This window comes from Lepidochelys olivacea, assembly GCF_965140295.1.
Source record: "Lepidochelys olivacea isolate rLepOli2 genome assembly, chromosome: 7".
Classification (NCBI taxonomy): Eukaryota; Metazoa; Chordata; order Testudines; family Cheloniidae; genus Lepidochelys; species Lepidochelys olivacea.
This window is the reverse complement of record NC_140417.1, coordinates 102862995-102883689: the sequence shown is the minus strand read 5'-3', so window position 1 is coordinate 102883689 and position 20695 is coordinate 102862995. Positions and strand designations below refer to the sequence as shown.

Below are 20695 nucleotides of genomic sequence, written 5' to 3'. Positions count from 1 at the left end.
TCATCCCCGGATGAGGCAGTGTCGGGAACAGCAGTGTCCGGCCCTCCACCCATAGACTACAGAGCCCACCAGGAGCTACTGCGTAGGGTCGCCCAGAACTTGGGGCTGCAGGCCAAGGAGACAGTTGAGCAGGAGGACCTCATCATGGACATTTTGAGCCCTGAAGGTCCATCTAGAATAGCACTCCCGCTCATTAAGACCATCCAATCGAATTATAAGACTATATGGCAGACCCCGGCCTCCAGCGCTCCAACGGCCAAGGATGTGGAGCGCAAATACTTTGCCCCATCAAAGGGCTACGAATTCTTATTTTGCCACCCAAGTCCAGGCTCCCTGGTGGTCTCGGCGGTGAACTAAAGGGAACTCCATGGTCAACAGACCCCGGCACCTATGGCCAAGGAGGCAAAACGCCTGGACCTTTTTGGCAGAAAGGTGTACTTGTCAGGGGGCCTTCAGTTGAGGATTGCTAACCAGCAGGCCATTCTCAACAGGCATAATTTTAACTCCTGGGCAGCGGTGGCGAAGTTTAAGGACAGCCTCCCACAAAGTTCCCAAGGAGTTTACGGCCCTGGTGGACGAGGGCAAGGCAGTGGCTAAGACCTCTCTCCAGGCCTTCCTAGATTCAGCAGACATGGCTGCCAGAACAATCGTGTCGGAGGTGGTCATGAGGCGCTCAGCATGGCTGCAGGAGTCAGGTCTGCCGCCTGAGGTCCAGAGTACACTTCTGGACCTCCCCTTTGAAAGGCCCGGGCTCTTTTCGGAACAGACAGACGCAAGGCTGCGTAACCTCAAGGACTCGAGGGCTACACTTAAGTCACTAGGTATGCACACCCCGGTGATGCAGAGGAAGCCCTTTAAGCCACAGTCTCTCCCTCAGCATCAGTACCAGCCTCGTCATAGGCATGAGCCTTACCATAGGCGAGGCAGGGATAACAGGCAACAACAATAATAACAATAATGTGCCGGGCCAGAACCAGGGTCAGCACAAATCCCAGCCAGGCTCTAAGCCAGGCTTTTGAAGGTGCGCTCGAGAACAGTGTACCAGACCAGTCACTGGATCCATCCCCTTGTTCCCTAAACCGCCTGACCCGTTTCTCCCGTGCATGGTCCAGCATTACATCGGACCGTTGGGTCTTATGCACGGTACGGAACAGGTACTCGCTGCAATTCTCTTCCCTCCCTCCCTCCCACCCCCCTTCCCTGTCCCTCTTCAGGGACCCCTCTCATGAGCATCTCCTAGAGAAGGAGGTTCGCTCGCTGCTACGGGGGGGGCGGTAGAGGTGGTGCCACGCGGCCTAAGGGGGATAGGTTTCTACTCCCGGTACTTCCTCATCCCCAAGGCAAAGGGGGCCTTCGTCGCATTTTAGACCTGCAAAAGCTCAACAAGTTTCTAGTCAAGGCCGGGTTCCACATGGTTCTCTCTGGGCACCGTCATCCCTTCCCTGGATCCGGGAGGCTGGTACGCTGCCCTTGACATGAAGGACATGTACTTTCATATCGCCATCCAGCCATCTCATCGGCAGTTCCTGAGCTTCACCGTGGACCAAGAGCATTACCAATTTGCAGTTCTCCCGTTCGGTCTAGCTGTGGCCCCGCGGGTGTTCACGAAATTGCTGGTGGTGGTGGCGGCCTTCTCACGGAGGCAGAAGTTTTGGGTTTACCCGTACCTTGACGTTTGGCTCCTGACGAGTCGATCCGAAGCGGAAGTGCGGGGCCACGTGGAGGTGGCCCTGAGATTGTTCCGCGAGCTGGGGCTCCTTGTCAATGTCTCCAACTCCACTCTCGTGCCCACGCAGAGAGTGGAAATCATAGGGGCGGTCCTGGTCTCGGCGCAGGCCGGGGCAAGCCTTCTAGTATCCCACTTCCGAGCTATCCAGCAAGCGGTGGCCTTACTGCACCAGTTTTCAACGACAACGGCCAGGTGCTGCCTGCGGCTGCTGGGCCACATGGCAGTATGCATGCACGTGGTCAGTCATGCCAGACTGAGACTCAGGACTCTGCAGGCGTGGCTTGCTCAGGTGTACTGCCCAGGCAGGGACCCCCTGGACTTGGTAGTGACAGCCCCAAGGGATGTGCTGGATTTCCTGTGGTGGTGGCAGTCCCAGCCTCTGGTTTGCGAAGGCATCCCCTTTGTCGCCCTATAGCCGGACCTGATGCTGGTGACGGACACGTCAGACCACGGAGGGGGGCTCACCTGGGGGACCTTAGGACTCAAGGCTTGTGGTCTGGAGCAGAGCAGTCACTCCATATCAATGTGAAGGAGCTCTGGGCTGTTCATCTAGCCTGCCAGACCTTTCACGCCACTCTGAGTGGTCACAGCGTGACAGTTCTGACAAACAGCACTACTGCCATGTTTTATATAAACAAGCAGGGCGGGGCTCGTTCCTCACCGCTGTGTCACAGGGCTCTCTTCCTCTGGGACTTTTGTATAGCCCATGCCATTCTCCTCGAGGCGTTCTATCTCCCAGGGGTGCAAAACGAGCGGGCGGACTACCTCAGCAGGTTGTATCACATGCACAAGTGGACGCTCAGAGCGGATGTTGTGCTTTCGCTCTTCCACAGGTGGGGTTTCCCCAGGTAGACCTGTTTGCCACCAGGGACAACGCCCAGTGTCCGCGGTTCTGCTCAATCCAGGGCCACAGCCCAGGCTCAGTCGCAGTTGCGTTTGCGATCCCGTGGGGAGATGGCTTGATGTATGCGTTCCCCCCGCTCCCCTTGGTACACAAGGTTCTGCTCAAGGTACACAGGAACAGGGCGGCAGTGGTCCTCAACGCCCCGGCGTTGGCCCCACCAGTACTGGTACACAATGCTCCTAGAGCTGTCAGTGGAGTCCCCAGTAGTCTTGCCCCTATACCGGGCCCTCATCACGCAGGACGGTGGGCAGCTTCTCCACCCTGACCTGCAGTCACTACACCTGATGGCATGGAAGCTCTGTGGCTAAACGCCTTGGAGAGCCAGTGCTTCCTTCCTGTGCAGCAGATTCTGCTTGGCAGTAGGAAACCCTTTACCAGGGCTACCTATATGGCCAAGTGGCAAAGGTTCTCCTGTTGGTGTGAGCCCCAACAGGTGCAGCTGTGCCAAGCCCCGGTGCAAGCCATTCTTGAGTACCTCCTGCACCTCAAGCAGCAGGGGCTTGTCCCCGTCCTCACTTAGAGTGCACCTGGCAGCCATTTCCGCCTTCCATCTGGGGTTTTCGGCGGGTTCGGTGTTTTCCCACGACGGTTCCTTAAAGGAAGTGGAGAGGATGTTTCCGTACTCACGCCCCCCAGTCCCTCCTTGGAACCTTAACTTGGTCCTCTCTAAACTCATGGGACCCCTGTTTGAGCCCCTTGCTACCTGCTCCCTCCTCCACCTTTCCTGGAAGGTGGCATTTCTGGTGCCCATTACCTTGGACAGAAGGGTGTCTGAGCTGAGGGCTCTCACCTCTGAGCCACCGTATACAGTGTTTCACAAGGATAAGGTGCAGCTCCGACAGCACCCCAAGTTCCTCCCTAAGGTGATCTCGCAATTCCATTTGAGCCAGGACATTTGTCTGCCCGTGTTTTTTCCAAAACTCCATACGGACCCGAGTCACCGCAGCCTACACACCCTGGATGTCTGTCGAGCGCTGGCGTTCTATTTGGAGCGCACCAAACCCTTTCGTAAATCTGTGCAGCTGTTCGTGGCCGTAGCCGAGAGGATGAAAGGCCTCCCCATGTCGGCTCAGGAGATCTCGTCTTGGATAACAAGCTGCATCCGGGTGTGCTATGAGCTCGCAGGTGTTCCGGCCCGGCGGTCACGGCCCACTTGACCAGGGCACAAGCGACTTCCACAGCTTTCCTGGCACAGAGCAGCCACCTGGTCCTCGGTGCACACTTTCACGACCCACTGCGCAGTCAACCAGCAGGCCAGAGAGGATGCGGCGGTTGGCAGAGCGGTCCTCCAGTCAGTTGTTCCGTGACTCCTACCCTCCTCCAGAGGTAAGCTTATGATTCACCTGATGTGGAATGGACGTGAACAAGCACTCGAAGAAGAAAAAATGGTTCCTTACCTTCTTGTAACTGTTGTTCTTCTAGATGTGTTGTTCACGTCCATTCCACCACCCACCCTCCTACCCCTCTGTCAGAGTCGCCGGCAAGAAGGAACCGGAGGGAGTCAGGTGGCAGGGGTATATATGCACGGCGCAGTGGCGCCACTTGGGGGGCCCTGCCAGCCCGACAGGAGCCACTAAGGGAAAAAGTTTCCGAAGCTTGTGCACACGATGCACGCACACCTAATGTGGAATGGACATGAACAACACATCTTGAAGAACAGTTATGAGAAGTAACTGTTTTTTGTGATTATTCACTTGTATTTCTAGTTCTTTCTGTTTATTCCCCATACTTCTTCCATTTGTATACAGACATCTAAGATACCAATTTGATTTCCCCTCTGTGTTCCCTGTTGTCTCTCCTTTCTCCCTGCTATAATTGCCCGTGATCTCCCTGATTTCCGACCCATCACCCAGGTCTCAGTGTTTTTGATTTACCTATGGGCTTTTGTTTCCTGCCCTCATAGAACCTAGTTTAAAGTTTGGCTCAGCAGGTTAGCCAATCTGTATCCAAAGATAGTTTCCCCCTTCCTCAATAGGTGTACCCTATCTACACTCAGCAGTCCTTTTTTCCTGAACAAGATCCTGTGGTCAAGGAAGGCAAAATCCTCCTCACAACAAAATTTGCGCAGCCATCCATTCACTTCCAGGACGCATCTCTCTCCGCCTGGGCCCTTACCCTTGATATTGCTGTTCAAGCTGTAATTCACCCCACCATGATGTTTGAGACATTTGCTTTGGAACCTTTGCTTTATTTGACCATTAAAACATTATTTGTAATCACTGTGTGTATACAGACATCTAAGATACTGATTTGATTTCCCCTCTATGTTCCCTGTTGTCTTTCCTTTGTCCCTGCGATAGCTGTGCAGGAAGAAGCCTTGTCGCGTAAACCTGGCCTTATAGTGACAGCCATCTCCTGAATGTTGTAAAATCATTTCCTCTCTATAGGATCTCTGCCAAGACCACAAGTTAGGATTAGTTGAGCACATTGCCTAAAGACTGAAAGCTGCATATGTGGTAGATGTTTGAGGCCATTTTCAGAAGGCAAATCCTTTGGGTCATAATACAGTAAAGCCCTCCTAAATGAGGTTTGTTTTCTTAATCTGTCATATTATACAGCCTTGGACTGGGGCATGAAAACTGTGTGGCCACTGCAAGAATGTAGCTGTAGCAATTAGGTATCTAAATAATTATGTCCAACCACCTACCAGTCAGAGGCACATAAAATCCCCGCCAATCCCTCTCTCCACCCAAAATCTCTCAAAACCCAAAGAGTTCACAAACCACTCAAAGAACACAATGAGATCAGCTTTAGCTGCATAGGCAAGCATATCACAACAGAGAGATGCTGTAACTTCCTGGAGTGTGGTGTCTCATACCACCAGCACCATTTCAGCATTATTTATTCCAAGTCTGATAATTATGCTTAGATAACCATGCCTCAAGACTTGCCTTACTGCAGTCTGAAAAAATCTGGGTAGTTTGCATTTTTTATATAGGTTGAGGTTTTCAAAGGTTCCTAAGGGATTTGGATACCCGATTTGCAGTAAAATCAATGGAAATCGATCCCCATGTGATAGCTTTGAAATCTGAGCCATTGTGTGTGTATAATTATGTATACACACATACACTACAGAGAGAGAATATATGATGGGATGGTATTTTATAGACACGAGTTTGGGATGCTGATATTACTTATGAGAGGTGGAGTCACAGTTGAGTTATGTAGATGACCCACAAACTCATTTTAATAAAACCTTCATACCGCACTATTGTGTATTCTCTATGTGCCACATAAATTACAGCTATTTTACTGTAGTAAACTCAGAGAGTTTTCATTTGTTTTTATTGGGACTGTTTGTCATATCTCTGTGTTAGAAAAGCAAGGTTATTAACCTGGAGTCCAACTGTACAGGGCTATAAAAACCTCCAGAGGTTTATTTAAAAACTTGTATACAGCCTTAAAATCCATAATCCCATACCCTTCCAGAGCTAGATGGGAGTGTTGGACCCCACTGAGGAGGCTGGGTACCTTCCTGTGTCTTGCCCCACAGGGTTGTAAGATAAGAGACTTCAAATCATGACATTTTTTTATATAGAAAGGTAATTACTTGCGTAGGACTGAATATTACACATCCCAAGCCTCAGGCAAGGGTAACTTTAAGAGGAGGAAATGCTTCTCTGGCAGGCTGAGGATTTTGTATTTTTATTTTTGTTTTTTACTTTTAATATATGTGTCTGAAGCTGTTTGGGAGAGTAGGGATTGAATGTTAGAATAAATCCCAGGCAGCTAGATTAGCAGGTAGATAATGTGGTCATAGACATCTAGTAAATTATGTTTGAAATTGCATGGGTATGTGAGAATTACAGACCTTTCCAAGTTGTTGTATGGATATCACCTCCACAGTATATATTTGTCCCTCTGTGTCTTTATTTATTTATTTAAATTGTGAATGTGTGTGTGTATATAATGAGTGTGTGTGTGTGTGTATATATATGTCTATTTGTGTAATATAAGGTACATATGCATCATGTATGTAGAGGTAATACTGGCATGATAAATTGTGTATGTATATAATGTTTCATACATACACAAAATTAACTCTGTGTTGTGCATATAGACATGCACATCTCCTGTATACAGCCATGAAACAGTAGGAGATTCAAGGAGTAAAGATCAGGGAGAATTTGGGAGGTGGCCGGACTGGAAATGCCTTATATTTTAATCTCGGAGCAAGAGATTGTGAATGAGATTGTTCACACACCCATATAAGGTGAGAACCTTATAAGGGTTTCTTTTTCCACCAACATGTGCATAAAACTGTGCTATGATCTGCACTATGGAGGAAATGTAAGAGATCAACAGACTTTCACCATATTCTTCATGTCTGATAATAAAAGTAAATAGACCAGGTCTTGGACAAGACTAGTTATTAAAATTTGCTGTGATAATGGTTTTACGAATTATAATTTTAATAGAATTAGATTTGTCTAGGCAGTAAAACAAAAAAGGAAATTGCTCAGCAACCAATAAAGTCATGGGTCTTGAAACGTAAGATTTTATTTACTTGTGTAACAAATATCACTCATACTCAGCTGGGATTTTATGTGAGTGTTAAATAGCAGCAAACTTTGTAAAAATACAGTAGAATCTCTTTAATCCACACTAATATCAGGTCAACCCTTTGCCAATTACTAAATGTTGTGATTTTGCTAATATGAGAAAAGCAATGTTTTTAAAAAATATATGCACCATCAAGCAAATATATTCTAGGAACTCACTAAGACCCTGATCCAGCCCCGATCAAAATCAATGGGAAGCTTTACATTGATTTCTGAGAGCTGGGTTGGGCCCCAATCTTCATTACTGTGGAGAGGCTCCATGATAGTTTGCTAAGTAGTGAGTATTGGCATGGGATATGAAGCATTAGTGCCATCAGCCCCATTTCAGGACATCCCTGCATCCCAGCATAAACTTCAAATCCAAAAATCCTGAATCATTGTGGCTTTGTGCTGCTGACTTTAGTGTATAAGATGTTGTGATGTGTTTCTCATTTCATTTTCTAGGACAATCTAGAAATGCTAAAAATATGTATAAAAATAAAATATCCTTTAGGCTGTAAAGCTGTGCAGTATGCTTTCTCCCGTCATTGGAGACTGAAAAACGGAAAATACTCTCGTTAATCTACACAACCACCCCCATGCTCCTAAAGGACAGTTATGTAATACGCAGATATGGCAAAGAGAGATTCCCACAGGTGATCCGTTTCTGTGCTCTCTTTTGTAGAAATTGCAATATATTTCTTTAAAGGGGAGCTAGTAGTGTAGAGATTAGAACATAGGCCTGCGAGCCAGAGCTCCTGACTGTGCTCCCATCTTCTGGGTGGCTTAAAGCCATGGTATATTTTAGGGTACTAAATGAATGGTGCTAATTGTATTAATAGTGTAAGTTGGTATTTAGGAATTTTAGGGATCTTAAAAGTTCAAGTAGAATTTTAAATGCTACTCAAATTGTCATATCCAGTTCATTTTGCCTACTGCCATTTATAAAGAAATGTGTTCCTTTTTAGGTATGGTGACATGAGGAGGCAAATTGGGTTTGAGATCAGAGACATGTGGTATAACCTAGGTGAGTAGCCAGAGCACTTCTTGTTTTGATCACTCATTTTGTGTGGATATTCATTTAAAACTAAATAGCATTTAAAAAAAAAAATGTCCTCAAATAACAGAATAGTTGCAAAGTCAAGCATTCAGATTTCAGGTAATGCCAGAGTTGAAGTTTCCCTTGCAAGCTTAATTAAGATAGTCTTTTATTACACGATTACACAGTATTTTTTCCACAGTACTCTCACCTCATACAAGATAGTTGATGCTCAGTTAATGGCAACTGTTCGATTATTTTCTTATCCTCATCTGTGTACATGATCCTATCACTGGAGACTGTATCATGATTCATATGCACAAGGGACAGAATGAAAGTTGACAACTAACAATTCTGGTTGATGGTGGCGGTTCAGTTCTCTGTGGCTGTGACCAACAATAAGGTTGAGTTTCATGTGTCCTCTACTGGCTCATGCTGCTGTGTGATAGTATAAAGGGTGAAGCTGCCCTGACCAGCCTCAGTTCCTTCTTGCCTCCCATGATCGGTAGTGGTATTGTGTTGACTTGCTTTCCAAGTGTTCTCCCTTTCAGATTTTTTGTATATAGTTATAGTACGCTTGGCATAATTAATAGAGCTTTTCAATATGTTTCATTTATTTATTTATTTTAGATATTTAATGTTACTTAGAGCACTGGTTCTCAACCAGAGTTATTTAGCAGTCTTCTAGACACAGGCACCGGCTTCCTTCTTGCCCCGGTGGTGCTCAATCCCCACTCAGACCCAGACCTCGCCCCCACTCCACCCCTTCCCCCCAAAATCTCCCACCTCGCCTCTCCAGCTGATGTGCGGCAGGCGGGAGATGCTGGGAGGGAGGGGGAGGAGTTGATTGGTGGGGTCGCCAGCAGGCAGGAAACACTTGGAGAGAGGAACTGGCTGCTGATGGGTGCTAAGCATCTGCCAATTTTTTTTCTGTGGGTGCTCCAGCCCTTACATAAAAAGCCCCAGCCAAGTCAGTACAAACTAAAATTTCATATGGACATGATTTGTTTATACTACTCTATATACTGTGCACTGAGATACAAGTCTATTATTTATATTCCAATTGATTTACTTTATAATTACATGGTAAAAATGAGAAAGTAAGCAATTTTTCAGTAATCGTGTGCTGTGACACTTTTGTATTTTTATGTCTGATTTTATAAGTAAGTTGTTTTTAAGTGAGGTGAAATTTGGGGGTACACAATTAGTCTGAAAAAGTTGAGAGCCCTGACTTAGAGTGTTGGTTCCCATGTATCTGGCCACTGGCTTCCATTACTGGGGCATGCCTCTGTCTTTGAGCTTTAAGCCTTGCATCCACGGCAAGAAGTCAGTGCTGGTGTGTGACCTCACTTCATGTGTCCGAAGTGCCTTGGGGAGGGTCCCGATCTGGGACAGGTATAAAATATGTAGAGACTACAAGTCCCAGACTAAGAAGGACAGAGAGGTGAGACTGTGTTACCTCCTCATGAAGGCAGCCTTCAGCTCACCATCAGAGCCTTCCCATTCAGGACGGGAGCCAAAAGCTTCTGTTTCTATCAGAAGTGGCTATACAAATATTGTGGAGAGTCAGTGCTGCTCTCCTTCCCCACTACTGAGGAAGAAACATAGACAAAATGCTTCAAAGGAGCCACCCTCCACCAGGAGATCAAGGTCCCCAGTTCCATCTGCCAGGAAGCAGGCTGGAGGGCAGGGTAGAGTGTCCCTGGAGAAGAGATGCTCCCTGGTACCGACTTCATCTTGCACGGGGTCGTTGACCCTGGTGCCTTTGTGATCGAGGCCTACCCACTCTGTGGTACCAACCCCTTTGATGCAACATTAGCAGCATTTGGAGAACAGTTGAGTATCCACGACACCAGAGGCATATGCTGCAGTGCGGGATCTCCTATGCCTCTCAGTACCAGATTCTTCAGCTGTTCTGGAGACAAATCTTCTGGTACTGATGAATCTGCAGTCTTTGTTCGGCTCCTCTGCGAGTAGCAGTATCCAACTCCCAATATAAGGGCCCACTTCAGACTGTCCAGTGCCTCCTTGTCCAGTGCCATCTAGAGGCAAGCCCAACAAGCTGTATCTGGTACCTACATCTCCAGAGACATACTTCCAGTCCTCAGTACTGCATGGTTCTACACCTTCCTGGTCAGGCAACTTAGGCTCTTCCTCAGAGTTGGAAGTAGACTCCTGTGCCCCTCGCATCTGGAATAGAAGGCATCACTCACCCTCAACAAGAGGTACCAGGCAGAGGTCCCACAGTGGTCCAAGGACCCAGATCTATGGGCTGATAGAGGTTGGGGTCCCCTATCCTACCAATGGCTGTTCTGGAACCCATGAAAGTTCCCTCCCAGCACCAGAGCCTCCCTGCTTTCTCCTCCCTCCAGATCCCCAAACAGACATTAGGATAGCTGTCATGCAGAGAATCATGAGGTTACTCCCCCGATCCAAGGTTGGTACTGAACCTGACCATCCTTCCTGACAGAGCCTCCCACAGAGGAGGTACAAGAGACTCCATCTCAACTCCCTTTTTATCTCCTTGTCATCATCATCGTATGAGGCAGCAATACCTGTGGTGGCTTCCTCTCTTTAGGATTACTATAGGGCCTACTAGGTCCTGCTAAAGATGTTTGCTTCCTCTCTAGACATTCAGGAGGAGGTAGTGCAAGAGAGCTCCCATAGACTGGTGGACATGTTGGAGTCAGTGGGACAATCTCGTATGCTCTGCCTATAAACGAAGCTGTATTTGGAAGCCCACAAGGCTATTGTGGCAGATGCCATCATCTCTGCCAATGATAACTAAGAGGACTGAATGGAGATTCTGGTGACATTGTAAATAAGAAGAGGGCCGCATTATCTCCTGTAAATGTAAACAAACTTGTTTGTCTTAGTGATTGGTTGAACAAGAAGTAAGATTGAGTGGACTTGTAGGCTATGAAGTTTACATTGTTTTGTTTTTGAGGGCATTTGTAATAAAAAAAACATTTGTAAGTTGCACTTTCATGACAAAGAGATTGCAGTGCAGTGCAGTACAGTAGTTGTATGAGGTATATTGAAAAATACTATTTATTTTGTTTATCATTTTACAGTGTAAATATTTGTAATAAAATATATACTTTGATTTCAGTTACAACATAATACAATATATATGAAAATGTAGAAAAACTTCCAAAATATTAAATAAATTTCAGTTCCGGGAACAGTGCAATTAAAACTCCGATTAATGATGATTCATTTTTTTAATCATGATTAACTTTTTGAGTTAATCGCATGAGTTAACTGCGATTAATTGACAGCCCTAGTAGAAAGATTTATTCTACTGCTGGTCTGCAGTTTCGTATCTCAAATCAGCAAGCCTTGCTCTGCAGCAATGCTCTTAAATTCATGGACAAATTACCAGAAGGTATCAGGTGGGAGTTTCAGACTGCATTGGAGGATGGCAGGCTTGTTGCTAGGATCACTCTTCAAGCTGTGTTGGATGTGATGGATACAGCAGCCAGAGCCAGGGCATCTGCAGTAATGGTGCGCAAATGTTCATGGCTTCCATCATCAGTTCTTCCTCATGAGGTCCAGCAGACTATACAGAATTTCTCCTTTGAGGGTCCAACCCTCTTATCTCAGCAGGCTGACAAGAAACTTCACAGTCTTTGGGGATTTATATGCTTCTGCCTAAAGAAATACAATTCCGCCCTCAAACATACCAGTAATGTTAGTCATTCATGTCTAGGCACCCTGACCAGTCTAGGAAGAAGGGGAAGAATCATAGGAGGAGACCTCTATCTCCTCATTGTCCTTCTTTGTTTCTAGGCAGTCCAATAATGCTGAGCAGTCGGTTTGACAGCCTGGTTGAGGGCAGTTTACATCACACCAGTTTCTCCTACCCCTGTGTTTTCCAACAGATTATCCTACTTCCTATGTGCTTGGACCCATATTATCACAGATCAATGGGTTCTAAGCACTGTAGAATTGGGGATACATCCTTCTGTTTATTTCAGTCCTTCCCTCCCATCCCTCCTTCCTCATCTCTCTTCAGACACGACTCTCATGAGGCTGTCCTCCTCCCAGAGATGCAGTCTGTTCTCCATTTGGGAGCTGTAGGGGACATTCCTGCCCTCCACCAAAGAAAAGGATTTTATTCACTTTACTTCCTGATCTCAAAGGCAAATGAAGGCCTAAGACCCATTCTAGACCTGTGAAGAACTGAACAAATATATAAACAAAATAAGTGTGTATGGTCACCCTAACCTATAGTATCCCCTTCCTGAATCCCAGCAACATTGCCCTCAGCTTGAGGGATGCGTATTTCCATGTGGCTATCCATCAAACCCACAGGAGATCCCTAAGATTTCTGCTCAACTACCTCCCTTATCAATTTACAGTCCTGCCATTTGGCCTATCCATGGCCTCATGAGTATTTTAAAAATGCATAGCAGTAGTGGCTGTGTTCTTCAGAAAAAGAGGAGTACACATATTCCCGTAGTTGAACAACAGGTTGGTGAGAGGTTGGTTCAAGAGCCAGGTAGACTGCAAGGTGATTGAGTTCCGGTTCTTAACAGGTCTGGACAGATTATGTCCCCAAGTGGTGGATCCTATCCCTCCCTGGGATTTAAATCTTGTGTTATCAAGGATGATGGGTCCACCCTTTGAATCAATGGCTATTTGCTCTTTCCTTCATATATCCGTGAAAGTGGTGGTTTTGGTAGCAATTACCCCTGCGAGAAGAGTGGGGAGTTACAAGCTTTGGTAGCTGACCCTCCCTACACAGTCTTTTATAAGGACAATGTATACTTGTGCCTGAATCCAAAAATTTTTACTGAAGTAGTGTTGGACTTCCTCCTCAATCAAGTGATATACTTGCCTGCTTTCTTTTGTAAGCCTCATTCTCATAAGGACAAAGAGAAATTCCATACCTTAGATGTCAGAAGGGTGTTACCTTTTTACTTGGTCAGGCCTTAGTTTGGGCCTCATCTCAACTGTTCATGGCAGTTGCAGACAAGATGAAGGGCCTCCCGTCTCCACTCAGAGGATTTTGTTATGGATTTCCTCCTGTAATCATGTGTGCTGTGACACTGCCAACATAACCCCACCAAGCAGAGTGCTAGCACACTCCACAAGTTCTCCAGCAACTTCTGTAGCTTATCTGGCTCAAGCGCCTACATTAGACCTTTGGAGGGCTGCAACTTGGTCATCGGTACGTACCTTTGTGACTCATTGTGCCATTTCTCAGCATTCCTAAAAAGACAGAAAATTTGGACAGATAGTCCTTCAGTCATTGTTCAGGTAGACTCCAGTCCCACCTCCAGATTGAACTACTTGTGAGTTACTTGAAGTGGAATGGACATGTGCAATGAAAATGACCCATGAACCACCTTCCTTTCCTTCAATATCAGTGTCTCTGGTAAGAAGGAACTGAGAGTAGCTCCACCCCTTATACCATCGTGCAGCAGTGTGAGGCAGCAGAGGGTGCATGCTCCACCCCAACAGATACCACTAAGGGAAAAATCTCCAACTCTGATGCTCTGTGCCCACACTCAGCTGAAGTGGAATGGACATGTGCAACACTTATCAAACAACAAGAGTTATAGAACAGGTCAGCAACTGTTTTTTCTGTGTGGCTACTTCAGAATGACGATGGAGAATCAGCAGGGGCCTGGGAGCATGCACAACACATTTGGAATTTTCAGAAAATTAAGGCACATTGTACAAGTTCTGCTGTGCACATACAAATGGCAATATTCCTTTGGTATAACGTTAGCCATACCTGGATGGAATTTCACGGGAAAAACAGACGATGTCACTGTGACTCTAGGACTCTCCATCTGCCAAATCACAAGTTCCTGGCCCAAACTTTGGAGGCACTTGAGCTGTTCATAAAATTATCAGATTTTTTAAAATTAGCAAAATACACCTATTTTGCAGTAACTTCATTCTCAGAAATAGCGAAACCATTTTTGATGAAACTTTAAAAAATAGTGCAGCATATATAAAGAGAGAAACCGTGCATATTTATGTGACGTGGAGGAAGTGTTCCCATTCACTCTGTTGCCAGGGCTATGTAGTGATGAAAAAAGAGGCCTTTTTGAGAACAGCGGAATTCTCTTTTTGTTAAAGGTGTAGTGAATTAGTGGCTGGAGACCAAAATAAAGCAGAGTACACAATAATATATGACTTGACAGACAGATAGCAAAATCAATATTACGTTCCCTTATGTCAGGTCAGCAAAGCTCAGTCTCTGTGAATTTTCACCGAAGTCTTCTTTCACTGTTCCAACTTAAGGCTATTTATTTATCTGTTATTTATTTTACTAATTTCTACAGCATTTATTGCCAAGGCAATATTTAAACCTCCGCGCCTCCCCAGAAATTTACAAAAGTAAAAGGTAAAATCTACATCTTTATATACGCACATCATTCACTGTGTGTAGCCTGTGAGCACCCAGATTCTCCATCCATCAGATTGTTATTTCAAGGCAGAATGAAATGTTCCCTTTGAAATATGTTTACACCAAGCATGTACTGCCCCTTTAAAATGTTCAAATTAGTGCAGGCCAGTAGTTCTGTGACTCATTTCCTTCCTTCCTTTTAAATAAAGATAATGGGACTATGAATTGGGACTCTTAGTATCTACTCCTGTCACTGACTCTGGGTGACCTTTGACATGTCACCCAATTGCTTTGTGCCTCCTGTAAAATGGGTATTATGGTACTTACCTGCCTCACAGAGGTATTGTGAGGCTCTGATTATTTATTATTTGTGCTTGATCCTTAGCTGCAACATACTGTAGATGAGCACAGTATTATAATTAATTTATGCTGGAGTTTCACATGTTAGGGGACTTGGTAAACTGTTGGTTTTTTCCCCCAACAAAAGGGGAAAGAGTAAGTTAACTATCAGGTTAGAAACTCGATCCCATTCCAACTAGCACTTTGCACCTTCCATTGAAGAGAAATCTTTCCTCATTCCACCTCCCTCTTATTACTGGTGGAAGAAGTATGCTGGTATTGCTTATTCCCTGGCTCTGCATTACTTCCATATATTTCAGAGCAAAGATTAAGAATACTGAATTACCATTGGTAATAAATAGATTCCTATTATTACCGACATTTTTATGTCTGACAATGTTTATTACACTGAGTAGTCAAATCACTGTTGCATATGGCTCCGAAACAAAATCAAAAGGTGAAAAGTTATTATTTCTTTATGTCCTTGAACATGTTTATAACGTTATTCTATCATTGTACAAAAAATATGATGAAACCAAGTAACTGTGACTTTTGATATCCAAAATAAATGACAAAGTTCAGACTGGAAATTTCCCATTTTATCTTGTCAGTTTATGACTGCAAATATTGTGATTAAGGCTTCATATCTGGTGGTTTGGAGCTCTGTAGCCCAGAGCAGGTGCAAAGCAACTGTGGCATACTTTATATGCGTCAGTGAAGACCAGTACAAGGCAAAGTAATGGGCTTATTTGAAATTATTTAAAGAATACCAGAAATATCCATCTTTTCACCATATATTACTATTGTGGTGTCCGTGCCAAATACACAGATAGCAAAAAATCCTCTTGTACTAGAAAGCAGCAATGCATAAGTTTCAACACATTTAAAATATCTGTAATACTCTAGGAGTATAATCTTTGTTGAAGCCTGTTTGGTTGTTTAAGAGCCTATATAAAAAAGAACTCCATACAGACAATTTAATTATACACTACTCAGGTCCTGGCTATCTGAGGGAGAACTTCTCTCCCTGTGTGACACAGTGACAGCTTTGATTACTGAGACTCATGAGCTAACAGCACCCGAACTTAAAGGCTGGGGGCTTTAATCAAAAAGTTTGAAGTAGTAAAAAAAAAATGAGAGAAGAAACAAAAAAATAATAAGTTGTAATTAATCAAGGGTGTCAACAGTTTTCTGTTGTGTGTAGGTCTGGGCTTGATCCAAGTCCCACTGATTTCAGTGGTAGTTACAGACCCTCTTTTGTTCCCATAATTCACATCAGTGAGAGGTTTTGCCATTGATTTTAGTAGGAGCAGGTTTAGGCACCATATGTATGTCAGAGCAAACTGTCCCCGACACTCAAGGAAAATGACAAGATGTGAGAGGTGCTGTTTAATTGGGCCACAACTTCATTAACTTGGGAATTGGGCCTGCTTTGAACAGGGGGTTGGACTAGATGACCTCCTGAGGTCCCTTCCAACCCTGATATTCTATGATTCTAACTTAGCTCATTAGGGAACTATCCAGCAATAACTTGTACAGTGCAGGTCATCACTCCTTCTTCACTCATCCAAACCTGGTCCCAGCCCATTGCTGGGACCCCACCTCCCTCCACTTGCATAAGGGTTAAGTTCCTGGCAAAGAAGGGTGTCTCCTCGCTGTATCAGATACTAGATTCCCCAGCTTCTTACCTTCCCCTAAGTTCATTTTCAGCTCCAGTTTATTTTGGAATGTCCCCCCTGTGGAATGAGTATCTGCACTGGATACCTATCACCTGCCAAGCTGTGATAGCTTATACTGAACCTCGTGACCTGCTCAGCCATGTCTGAAGCTGTTGTGGGGAAGGCAAAGAAAACCACTGTTCTCAGGCCAGTCTGGCAGGGAGGGGGAAATTCCTTCCCTGTCCCAAAAAAAGGCAACTAGGGCAATACCCACAGGAGACCCAAAAATAAAAAGGATCCAACTCTGATTCACTGGATGCTGCTGCTCCAGATGTGAGAAAGAGCTCCTCCCTCTTGTCTGCAAGGGGCAATGACTTATCTGAGCCCCTCTGGCCAGCCTTAGCCCAGGTGATGATTCCCTTCCAATCTGAAGGAGATGGGAACCCTTAAAGGGGCCACAACACCTTCCCACATGACCAGAGAAAGCCACACTGCCTTTGAGGTTGCATTCTATTGTGTAGTTGCTGCTTTGAAAGAACTTAAATGGGTCTTTTTTTTAGTGCTGGCAAATATGTTCCTTTGGCTTAAGTGACAGAGGCCTTACAGTATGCTGAATCTGCCTGCCCAAGGCTCTAACTCCAGCTCTGCAGCTATGTGTTTGTCTTCTTATGGCCTTTCCATTATTAATGTTGTAATATTATTCAATTTATGAGGCTCATTTTGAACCCCTGGTCATTTTTAAAAGTGTCAAACCTTCAGAATTTTTTTAGGGCTCACTTTTACTGACAACTAGAATGTTCGTTGTCTGAACATTTTTAAATAAATTAAGTGCTTTTTGATATATAAAGGGTTTTTAAATGTCCCCTTTTTCAAATTTTTGCAAAGTATCTATTGTGCCTCTTGATCTGCAGTTTTGGGGGTCAAGAATAGTGAAATGTTAAAGAAAGTGTAATTATTTGAAAACTAGACCTTGATCCCATTCTCAATAAAGCTGATGGAGGGAAAAAATAATGAAAATATTTTTAATGCTGACATCTGAACTAACCAGGTCTACTTTTCAAACGTGAAACTCCCCAGAATATAGCAAAATTACTGCTATTTCTGCGTTCCCCATCAGTGTGCTAGTCACATATAGGTCCAGCATTTCACCCCAATACTTGATGTCAAGAAAGGTATCTTGACAGAGATGTTAATTTTGTTGGAGGGAAAGTCAAGGTCAAAAATAGACCTGAACTTTGAGTCTAACACAAATAGAAGTAATTATATTTACCATTTTCTGAATTAGTCATACATGCTCAGATCTGACCCCAAGTGAGGTATGAAATTACTAGAATATTATTCAATGATTTTGTGACCCAAATTAAAATGTAGAGTAAGTGGGGGAGATGAGGAAAAACACATAACTATCTAACGTCTTCCATATCTTATTTTTTGATACAATTAATTTATTATCTATCATAAGGCTCTATGCTGAAAGCACTCTAAAAGAGGCAGTGCGCACCACAGCAAAGCAGAGACCAAAATAAAGCAAAAATGTACATGCTGTTTAACAGCAAGTGTTGTTTCACCTATCGTTTTAAAGCAGCTGCACATTATATTACCTTGCCAAAGACAAGAGTACTAAATTTTCTTCTAAACCTGTCACATTTTGAATCTGTACATGGGAGCTCTCATGCTTCGGGGGAAAAAAACCTGCTCACTTGTTTATCTCAGGATATGCTTTGTATGTGACAGACAGCTGGAGTAGATGCTGTTAGGTCCCAGAATAAGATTGTTTCCTTGTGTATTTTGTCTGTAACATTTTATATTGTGGCACAACATTGCATTGGATCATGTTGTCATGGCAAATACACGTGTATTTCTGTACCTGACTGATTTACTGAAATACATCATATAGTGTATAATTTTAGTTATGGTTAGAAGGGTGTCAGTGAGAGGCTTATACCGGCTTCCATTTGAATGGTTTGCTCACATCTTACTGAACAAGCCAAAATATTTATTATTCCTTGTGTAATGTAAATTTGGGATAATGAGGAGGATTATTTAGAATTTTCATTTGCTCTACCCTGATTTTTTGTGGTCCTCTTCAACTCCCTTATATTTAAGAATGTACTTTGTGTCTTAAATCTCAGGTGGCTACAGTAGATCTGATTCATGAGGCAATATGCTTAGCATCCAAAACAGGGAGAGTGCTGACTCCACAGTTCTTACAGATTATTGTACTTGTTTTTCCATGTAGCATAGAGTGTAAATTCTGGTGGAAGCCACCTACATACTCTGCAGATGAGGTGAAGTGCTAAATGGGCTTCAAAAAGCAGATTAAATTATACAAAATTATACAAATAATTTTAATATTTTTGCTAATCACTTTTATTCCCCTTTTCCCCCATGTTCTTCTCTTGTATTTCACTTGCTGAAAACCTCCCCTGTCCTCATTGATTTAAAAACTCTGTTGATTATTATCTGTGAGAGAGGATTGCTGTGAATATAATGCACTCTAAATAACAAAAGGACTGAATACTTACAGCAGCAATTTCCCTAGATTCTGCTGATACCTGTAAAGGACCTGAACGTATGAGGTCTGGAGCAAGTCCTGAGTGTGCCCACAGCTCCCATAAATGTCAGTACTTTTTATGAGGAGCTCAGCACCTCACAGGATTGGACTCAAAGCTGCATAGTCAAGATATGTAGCTGTTAGTCACTCAGCTGAGATATTGTGTAACTTTCTGTTTGGACAGAAACAATATATTCTGTTACAGAAAAGGAAGAGTAATCAAAGATTTAAAATGCATTATTTTTGAAATTTGCTATTTTTCACATCTAGTCCTCAAAAGATACTCATTGTTTGCTATGTATCTTTAAGCTTGGAGCAGTGAAAAACTCATTGTGACAGATAGAGAACTTCATGACACTGATGTTGCTCCTGACAAATAACTTTGTCACTATCATTTGTTCTCTGAAATATTGGCTCTGACACTTTTGAGGCATAATACAAGAAAACTGTCACCTGAGAGGCTGAAGGTAATAACATTAAAAAAAAAAAAAAGAATAGAATAGAATAGAATAGAAAGCTTTACAACTTTTACTTGCATGCTCCTCAAAAGCATTCAACATTGGCAGGGTCACGTTGTCAAACACTAACCGATCTCTTACAAACATGCTAATAAGATCTTAGGTATATCATAGAATCATAGGGTTAGAACGGACTGCAAGAGTCATCTACTCTAACCCACTGCCAAGATGCAGGATTTGTTGTGTCTTAACCATTCAAGTCAGATGGCTATCCATCCTCTTTTTGAAAACTTCCAGTGAAGGAGCTTGCATTACTTCCTTAGGCAGTTTATTCTGCTGTTCTTACAGTTAGAAAGTTTTCCTGAGATATAATCTAAATCTGCTATGCTATAATTTGAACCCATTCCTCTTGTCCTGCCCTTTGTTGAAAGAGAGAAGAATTTTTCTCCGTCTTTTTTATGGCAGTCTTTCAAGAATTTGAAGACTGTTAACATGTTCACACACCTCCCCCGATCCCTCCCCCCCCACTTAATCTCCTCTTTTCCAAACTAAACATACCCAGTTCCTTCAGCCTTTGCTCATATGGCTTGCATTCCATCCCTTTCATCATCTTTGTCGCTCACCTCTGAATCCTTTCCATTTTCTCTACATCCTTTCTATACAGTGGTGACCAAAATTGGACCCAGTACTCCAGCTGAGGCCTAACCAGTGCCAAATACAAAGGTCCTATCACCTCTTGTGACTTTCTATGTCTCTGTTAATGCAACCCAAAATTGCATTTCCTTTCTCTGCGACAGCACATTGCATTGTTGGCTCATGTTGAGGCTGTGATCCACCACAACTCCCAGATCCTTCTCAGCAGTGCTGCTGTCACTCCAATTATCCCCCATTCTGTATTTGTGCATTTGGTATGTCTTCCCTAAGTGTAGCTCCTCACATTTGTCTTTGTTGAATTTAATTTTGTTGTCTATAGCCAGTTCTCCAATTTATCAAGATCACTTTACATTTTGGCTCTGTCCTCCAAATTGTTTGCAACCCCTGCCCCCCCTCCCACCCCCCCGAGCTTTGCGTCATGTGCAAATTTGATCAGTATGCTCTCTATTCCT

At 44.0% G+C, this 20695-nt stretch overlaps 1 protein-coding gene across 2 annotated transcripts in view; it reads left to right on the top strand.

The window, feature by feature from the left end:
- DOCK1 (dedicator of cytokinesis 1) overlaps positions 1 to 20695 on the top strand; it is a 552328-nt gene that overhangs the window by 417030 nt on the left and 114603 nt on the right. For both annotated transcript variants that reach the window (XM_084632948.1, XM_084632949.1), the window contains exon 32: positions 8143 to 8201. In XM_084632948.1, coding sequence (XP_084489074.1) covers positions 8143 to 8201 — 59 coding nt within the window. The remainder of the gene's footprint in view (positions 1 to 8142; positions 8202 to 20695) is intronic.